The sequence below is a fragment of the Labrus mixtus genome, chromosome 9, assembly GCF_963584025.1.
Source record: "Labrus mixtus chromosome 9, fLabMix1.1, whole genome shotgun sequence".
Taxonomy (NCBI): Eukaryota; Metazoa; Chordata; class Actinopteri; order Labriformes; family Labridae; genus Labrus; species Labrus mixtus.
The window spans coordinates 13387157-13396246 of NC_083620.1; the positions used below are offsets into that span (position 1 = coordinate 13387157).

General features: G+C 41.9%; 1 protein-coding gene across 1 annotated transcript; it reads left to right on the forward strand.

Annotated features, from left to right (window-relative positions):
• The first annotated feature begins 3828 nt into the window (after positions 1–3828).
• phox2a (paired like homeobox 2A) lies at positions 3829–8856 on the forward strand. The gene is made up of 3 exons (XM_061046356.1): positions 3829–4456; positions 5873–6060; positions 6197–8856. The coding sequence occupies exons 1-3, from the start codon at positions 4234–4236 to the stop codon at positions 6692–6694; spliced, it is 909 nt and encodes a 302-aa protein (XP_060902339.1). The 5' UTR covers positions 3829–4233; the 3' UTR covers positions 6695–8856.
• Positions 8857–9090: the final 234 nt, after the last annotated feature.

Below are 9090 nucleotides of genomic sequence, written 5' to 3' on the forward strand. Positions count from 1 at the left end.
CTCTCTCTCCCACTGACAGCTTCACTCGGGTTTGCAGACCACCACCGCGTGTCACGGGACAGATACCGGACTGGGCCTCCCGCGTGGCTTTTCTTTCAGCCAGTGTGGCCAGTGTCCCATCCTTAACTCATCCCTTATCCCTTGTCTCTACCAATACACCTCTCTATCTCTCCATCAATACCATCCATCAAAGAGACCAGTCACTCAGACACCTCCAACACACACTGCTTGTTCGTTCAGACCGATCTGCATGCAGCCCTGCTGATCTCCAGCCGGTGTCTTATGGATGCAAGACCATCAAAAACAATTACAGGTGGCAGGGAAGATGGGAGCAGAGAGAGGACAAAATGTCGAGAATTAATTTACAGATCACGGCCCTGTCGTGTTTGAAATGAGCAGAGGAAGACAGAAATTCTTCATGGACTCATGGCAGTTTGCTTCCCCCCCTGAAATCAGAAATTGTTTTATCGCTGAAAAAAAAAAATCAAATCTGCAAAGTGCTTGATTAACAATACCCTCGATTTCTAAATAAAACCCTTCGAGCTAGATGCAGGTTGTAAAGTGATGAAAAGAGACACTTGATGAATCAACGATCAATGGAAAATTCAGATTAAACAAAATGAACTTGATTCTTGTCGATTTTGTGCAGTTTTGCAATTTCAATGAATGTTTTGCTATCATTATCACCGACATGGTGACATTGCCTTTTAATGTCCACTGAATCATAACTCTGACAAGAAAAGGGCAGAATAAGTCATATAGGCCTAACCCAGTCCTCCATCGGCCTATAATCCCTATAGTCGTGGTTCCCCTCTCAGCAGCCCACAGGAGCCTCTAGGGGACCATTGTGTCCCCCCCTCTGTTGACTCAGACGTCATGAATGCCAAAGATCTCCGTTACTGTTTCCGTCCATGAATGTAAAAGTCCAAAGTTAAAGCCTCCGCATGCAGAGGAGAAGTCTCCCCCTGCGCAGGAGCACTAAGGGCGGATTAGTGGCCTGGAAGAGAGCGCTCCCCTCTTTGAAGGGATTAAAGTTTAAATGCTTTAAAGCGGGAGAGCTAGGGTCGCTCCTGGATGCTCTTTTTTTTTTTTGGCAGCAGAAACGGCCTGCAGAGTTTAACTTTGAAACAGTTTAAGTTTCTCGGTAAACTCACCTCTGAACCCAGCAGACTGGACGAGGACACACACCAGTCGGCACGGCCTGGGAGCTGCTGCTTCATGTGGGAGCCTAAAAAGTCAGAGGGCTTATTAATGCACCATTTTTATAAATGGATTCAATAAAATATAGTGAGCTAATAGGAGATCTTAACAGTGCCCTTATGTTAAAATGTGGTGCTGCAGTTAGAGGGATGTAAGGCACATTTTTATGGAGATTTAAAATGAATAATGTTTGTTTCCAATACAATGATTGAAATTTTTCTTGTACGAGTTCAAGAAATACATGTGCACTGGTATAGCTCTTTGGCATTTACCTAAATGTTTGATTTCATGTTGCATTTAAAGCCAATGTTTCTTGATTCAAATCATCAAGATTTATAGCCTATTATAGGATAAAATAGATTAACTGTTATTTTTTAGGGGGAGGCAGGTGAATACAATCTCCAAATCCTTGTCGAGTAGATGCACTCAGGTGCAAAACTCCGTATTTCTAAAATTGTACTTACAATTGGGGTCAATATTTTGGATGAGTTATTAGTTATAAGAAGTCTATAAAAATGAAGCATTTGACAGTCCAAAGGCCGATTCAAATGAACGTCCGTCAAAATTACAAATAAAAACGTGTTAATTACACAAGCAGCTCAGATGTTGTTTTGATGTGTCTGAGTGGAATTCATCTTTATTGAGACTAAGACATGAGTCAGACCCTCCGAGGGAGCAGCAGACAGGGAGGTTCACACCATCAGCAGAGACGGACATCAACAGCCCCGCCCCAAAGTTTCAGAATCTTTCAACAACCACATAATAAAAGCATTAAATTAATCTTATTATTAATACTTGTTTTCTGGTTGAAGTGAGTACAGAGCGGATAATGCACGCATGCGCTCGTGTCTGGTGGCTTAATGGCATTAAGGGAGTATCTCCTCTGGTCAGGCACAGAGAAAGTATCTCCTCTGGTCAGGCACAGAGAAAGTATCTCCTCTGGTCAGGCACAGAGAAAGTATCTCCTCTGGTCAGGCACAGAGAAAGTATCTCCTCTGGTCAGGCAGAGAGAAAGTATCTCCTCTGGTCAGGCAGTGCGCGCACCATAGCCGAACTTAATTAATTTATCTCGTGCATGTTCAACGTAATCTTTGGTTTGTGGCTTAGACTAGGCCTATATAAGACTAGGATGAAAAGCTCTTTAATATAAAGAACAATGACGGAAAAAGAGCATGCAGTTGTGTTTTTTTTTTTTTTTTAAAGCACCAGATTTGGAAACCGCATGAAGCGAGCCTGCTGAATTCAGCCCTTGGTGTGTGTGTGTGTGTGTGTGTGTGTGTGTGTGTGTGTGTGTGTGTGTGTGTGTGTGTGTGTGATGGGGCCGTATGGGATATGACTTATCACATTGTGACACCGAACAATAAACTTAAACCAATTTATGAAGCGTCAATGCGTTTATGGTTAGCCTGTCGCGGTGGCTCAGTTGTCTCCGCTGTTCCCTCTCTCGTCCTATATATCAAACTAACGCTCACTCTGGTGACATCTCCGTGAAAGTGATCGGAATCAAATCAAAGCTTTTAATCTCAGCAATCACCGTCACATCTGGACGTTTTCCCCACATAAAGACTTCTGTAGCTGAGCTGCACTTACACGAGCTTGTTTGAGGGGCACTGGATCGCTCCTGGCCGGACACAAAAGCATAACTTGTGGTTCTACTGTCACCTGCTCATAAACTGCAGTAGCACATAGTAAAAGTTAAACAAGCCTGTATCATTTATGCGTGAACCTATATCACATAAAGAAAAAAAAAAGTCTCGTATAGACTACATGACCATGTCAGAACAGAGGAAGAATGTCTGCTTCTCCTTGTGGAAGTTTCCAATATCGGACAATTGTGAGCCCCAAACCCATCGCCTCCTTTCTCTTCCTTATCTTTACATATGCTATATGCTATTTGAAATATCTACATGCTTAATATGCGTGTTATGATGTTTAACCTAACACATTATTCATATTCTGAAACCTCCAAAACTACAAAGCAGGGGTAATATTTTTTTCCCTTAATTGGCCCAAAACACTCAGATTTTATTTGGGGAAAATAGTCTACATAGGCTACAAATATAGACTACAATTATAGACTATAGGTTACAAATCGATATAAACAGGGAATGGTTTATGAGCAGTTTAAAGGTTTGTGGACGGAATAGGCAACCTTCGTGGTAAATGAGCTAAACCCACAGGTGCTTGTCTTCCTTAAAGTGGAATATATGCCTACATGGGGAAACATCATAACTCAGCCAAAATCAAAGGAGGAAAAGAAGTAGCACATGCTGGTTTTGGCTGAAAAGGGTTCTTAAATGTCCACTTGGATTTTGTAAATTATTTTTAATTAGCCTAACAAACGCAATTCTAATCTAAATGCTATTAAAGGGGCTAAATTCGCTCTGAACTTTGGTCGTATTTGGCCTTAAAGAAGAGACTGAATGGTCTTAGACTCATTATTTAACTCTGTTGACACCTGCGAGTTCGTGATGCTCTGCAGCGCGGGGGCGGTGCAGAGAGCAGGGGGGAGGGGGAAGGTTGGGCGGGGGGGCCGTCCGTGTCCACGCTCACTCACTGGTGGCATTGTCATGGAAACTAGACCACCGCCTCGCTATTGTCTCGCGCTCTGCCAAGTTTATTATAAACACCGCGCGAGCCGCAGCGCGCTGTCAAACGGGGCGCGAGAGCAGAGCGGAGCAGAGTCCAGAGGGCGAAAAGTAAAGACACGGAGTCAGAGAGATAAACCAGGAAACACAACACAGAGTGAGGCTGAAGAGTAAAGAGTGTTAACATCTGGATTATTTACAAAAGGAAAAAGCCGCGTGACTGCGAGAAAAAAGAAAAAAAAACACCGAAAACCGGAGGAGTTTTGAAAGACGAGTCCACAGTCCTCAGGGAAACCGGAGAGAAAGACCAACTCTGACTAATTTGAACAATATCACCGCTGTCTTCTGAAGCATCAAAAAGGCTGAAGAGTCACCTAAGCGTCTCAGATTCAGAGTCCTCTTCGTCATTTCTTTTGCACCCCGGTGTTTTCACCGGCTGATCTCCATGTATAAAATGGATTACTCCTACCTGAACTCCTATGACTCCTGCATGGCAGCCATGGAAGCGTCGGCCTACGCGGACTTCAGCTCGTGCAGCCAGGCCAGCTCCTTTCAGTACAACCCGATCCGGAGTGGACCCTTCTCCAACCCGGGCTGCACCCCGCTCAGCACGGCCAGCTGCACCTTAGGAGCTCTGCGGGAGCACCAGCCCACACCTTACTCCTCAGGTACAGGGGACTCCATTCTGTTTTCTCCCGAAGGTCCACCGCGATTAAAATAAATGTTTTAGCATGACGACATTAATGAGCGATGAGGTCAAATTAAAGTCCTATAGGCTATAAAAAATGGAAAAATGCCTTTATATGTTTTAAATTGTTACATGGTTTACATCTAGACTCTTGATTATTTGAATATCTAAAAAAATGATGCCTTGATTGTCGCACATGGATCTGTAATCTAATAGATTTTAATTAGATTTCGATTGAATAGGCCTATAAAAAACGGCCTGCTACATTTGCATGGAGAATCAATGTAATAATTTATATCTTAATGTATGTTCATTTTTAATGAGGCGTTGAGATCCTTGGATTATTTCTACCTTCTACACTTGTTTGAACTAAAGCAAATACATGATATATATGCATATAGGCCTACGTAAAACATGATAACTAAAAATAGGCCTGACATTTTATTTAAAAGTTTTTAATCAATTACAAAGACAACCATAATAAAATGATAGATAAATAGTAATTATATAAAACATCGTCTATGAAAAATTCAAGGTGGACTTAATAAATCAAGCGCGCGCACACCTGTGACGTACAGGCCCATGTAACGAAGAGTTTGAGTCTACAGCTATTTTTTTTAAAATTATACAACACTTAGGCTATGCATTTCAATCACTATCATTTCATTTAAACAAATTCTTCCAGGCTGACGGATAATGCTCCATACTGTGACAAAGACATATTTTTCTGCAAACACTGAAACTGAAAAAAAAAGTGAATGGTACATGGACTGCACCTATGGACCTACCTTTTTTTTAAATCACTTCTTTAAATCAACATCCAAACCTTTAAAGCTTAAACGTATGTGTGTAATTCGATCAAACTATGTCAAAGAACCAAAAACTAATTCAGCATTGTCAAATAGGTCGGCCTACATGTTTTTGGCAAAAGGAAAAAAAAAAAAGATCTAAAAACTATTCTTTATTGTAGCACATGCTGTCTTTGTATTATGTTGTGGTCTCATAGTCTCAGACCTTTAGTTTATCATATTTTTTTCTCTCTTTGTCGGTTCTTTCCGGCTGTTAACATAATTCATAAATGAATGAATCTGTTCTCCACAAATAAGTCACTCAAATAAATAACACAGCAGCTTGTTATAAAGGATTTTTATTTATCTTTTAATGCAATTAAATGGGCAATAATTCTGGATGATTGCCTATGAAAATAACTTAACTTGTGTTTCAAATATTTGACTTTGCCTGCCTTGCTTTATTAACACTGAGCCTCTTTTGTTTCTGTGTAACTGTAAACCTTGTGGTCTCTGCTTTTCTAACGCATCAGTCAATCTGCATTGATTGATTTATTATCTGTAAATTTACTTTGAACCAATAAACCAAAAATATTTATCTCTTTTAGTTCCTTACAAGTTTTTCTCGGACCCCTCTGGCCTGAATGAGAAGAGGAAGCAGCGGCGCATCCGGACCACTTTTACCAGCTCCCAGCTGAAGGAGCTGGAGAGAGTCTTTGCTGAAACCCACTACCCTGATATCTACACACGAGAGGAGCTGGCACTGAAGATAGACCTGACCGAGGCCCGTGTACAGGTGAGAGGATCACTACAAGCAGATTTCCCTAAAGAAGAGCTTTAATTTCCTTGTAATGATACTTTTATTCTCTTTTCCATTCTGTGCCTTTTCTAATCACATAACTATTTTTTTTACCTCTGTCTGTGTTAACCAGGTGTGGTTTCAGAACCGACGTGCCAAGTTTCGTAAGCAGGAGCGTGCAGCCAACGCCAAAGCCAACAACTCTGGGGGTCCCAACGGCAGCACCAGCAGCAGTAGCAGCTCTGGAGGGAAAAAGAATGGAGAGCCGAGATCTTCATCAGATGATGATGAATCCAAAGAATCCACCTGCAGCCCGACACCCGACAGCACGGCCTCCTTGCCGGGCTCAGCCAATGGCAACCTTGGCAGCCCCGCCAGCCTGAGCCCCAGCCCTGTTCCTGCCAACAGCATCTACAGCAACGCCTCCAGCTCTCCGGTTCTCCAGGGACTGAAGCCGCCCAGCTGGTCCAGTCTGGGGCCGTCCAACCCGGCCGTGGCTCAGCCTGCCGTGCAGACTCAGGAGATCCTGAAGGCCTGGCAGCCGGCGGACAGTATGACCGGGCCCTTTGCCGGAGTACTGTCCTCCTTCCATAGAAAACCCAACCCTGCCATCAAGACGAACCTGTTCTGAAGCACAGAGGAAGAGAAAATGAGAACCAAACATTATGTGGTACTACAGGATCAGTGTTGGGACAGTCTGGCCGAGTCCAGTGGTTCTAGTCTGATGTAGTCCTGCAGGGCCCTCTTACCTTCTCTAAAAACCTCTACTGTTAAACTGATTCAAAGCTCAGATGAACTCAAATGTCTGGTCATCATCGCCCACTAAACTATCAGGTGTGTCAGTTCCTTTCCTACAACACCTTTACTCTTCACATTTACCCTAAAACCAGAGCTGCTCAAATAGCTAATAGAAAGAGTATCGTCAGCTCTGCATAAGATGTTAAACTCTTCATGCTCAGGCCATTTTAACTTCACATTTTTGAGTGTGTAGCCGAATCAGAACTACTTTTGGCTGAAAAACCACATTCGATTGACAACACACATACAAATCTCCTTTTTTCTGCTTTTCTTTAAAAAAAAAATTCCCACACTGGCTGCATTGCAAACTAACCCCATCCTGCATGGCGGTCAGGTACGACGTTAAAGCAGAAATCCAAACATCATGCTCCAGTTTCTGCTGGGAAAACAAAACAAACAAAACTTTTACCCTCAAGCACAACTTCCTCTAAGCCCTCTGACACACAGTACCACCGTAAGACAACAGGGTCCCCCTTAAATCTCTTTGCCTAACAGAGCAGAGCAACCAGAAATCCAATTAAAGCAGCCGGGTCCAGACCAGACACATCCCCAGTTCATCCCTCCTCCTTGTCCTTCTTTACTGTATCAAGTCATGAATCCTTCACAAACATCCTCTATGTGGTCCCCATCCCTTCACTCCCTCTGTCCCATCATGCCTTTCTCTAACAGTGGGCACTTTGTTTAAATGCACCAAGGCAAGGAAAACTATAACGGACTTGGTATCATGGTACTACTTCTGGTTTCTCACTGTCGTTGAGAGTTTCTGGATGATTTTTCTGCTTGATTAAGAAAAATGACTGTCGCATCAGTTTTGTGCTTTGAGCTCAAGCCGACCTACAGCGTGTCCCCCACTCTGACTTTTTGATCAGTTTATGAACGCTGCCACAATATATATTGGGCAATCTTTTGCCGAAAATTCCACGAGCCAGTCAGACATTGGCTGTAGAGAGAGACAGCATCTCTACAAAGTTGCTTGTGTATCACCCCTTGTTTATTTTGTGGCAAATCACTGAAAAAAAGACTGATTTCTAAGCTGTTTTTTTCCAGAAGGGTTTGCTCCAGATATCTCAAAATGGGGAACAAAATGTATTTATTAATATTCTTTAATATGTCGGTGAAAAACCCACAGAATTCGCTGGACTGCTCCTTGAAATTTTGTGACTGTAAATCCCGTATTTAGTAATATAAATATTAGGTAGGGTTTTGATTTATTTCTCTCATGTTGCTTTACAGATTGAGTTCATTGCAGAGCGCCTGTGTCCCAGACCAACATGTTCATGAAATCTAAGAATTGACGGACGCTCTAGTGAATGAGAAGTTATAGCACTACTCTGAATATTCTAATAAATCTACATTATGGAAGCACTACACGAGGAGTTCAATGATCTGATTTCTTGTGTGTAAATAGTGTGATGAGTGTGATGTGTGCAAAAGTCAGACCCCAAAGATTGTCAAATCTGTGGAAAAATTGAGGTACACACTTGTGATATTATGGTTAACTTTAACCTTAGAGGACTATGACTTATTAAAATATTACCTCACACTTTCCCTTTCCTGTATTGAGGTGGGTCTACAGCTCACGGATTGTAACTGTCTCATCCCCTCAACTTTCCCTGCAGGCGATAACAATAAAAAAAGAGTGAAAACAGAGTACACAATTTACAGGGTAAGGAAAGATGTTACATTTTAATAGAAAAAAAAGGCATTGGTTCAACAACATACATTAACTTAACATAACCGAAAGAAAAGAGACGCCATGAAGGGAAAAAAAGAAAAGGAGTGTGTTAGAGACCATGAGCCTCTTTTTCAATCTCACACACGCGCACACACACACACACGCACACACGCACACAGATAAGGCCAAGAAGGCTCAAAAGACTAGATTTAACAAGTTTGCAAGCTGAATTTTCTGCATTAAGGTTGCTTGGCTGTTGATGATAAAACAAACTGTTTAACAAAAACCACAACACACAAGTAATCAGGAGCCCAAAGAAATGGGTCACAAAAAAGAAAACGGGGATCATTTCCAGACATGAATTAAACGGTTACAATTATTTAAACACCTTTTAGACATGTGACATGTTAAAAAAAATGTTTGTTTAATGCAACAACACATTCATTTAGAGTTCTATTTTCTGGCAGTGTCTCATAAGACGTCAATAAACTGGCTCATCTGTTTAGCTTCTAGTCACAAAGGCAGAAAATGAGGCAGGATTTGAATGAAGAAAA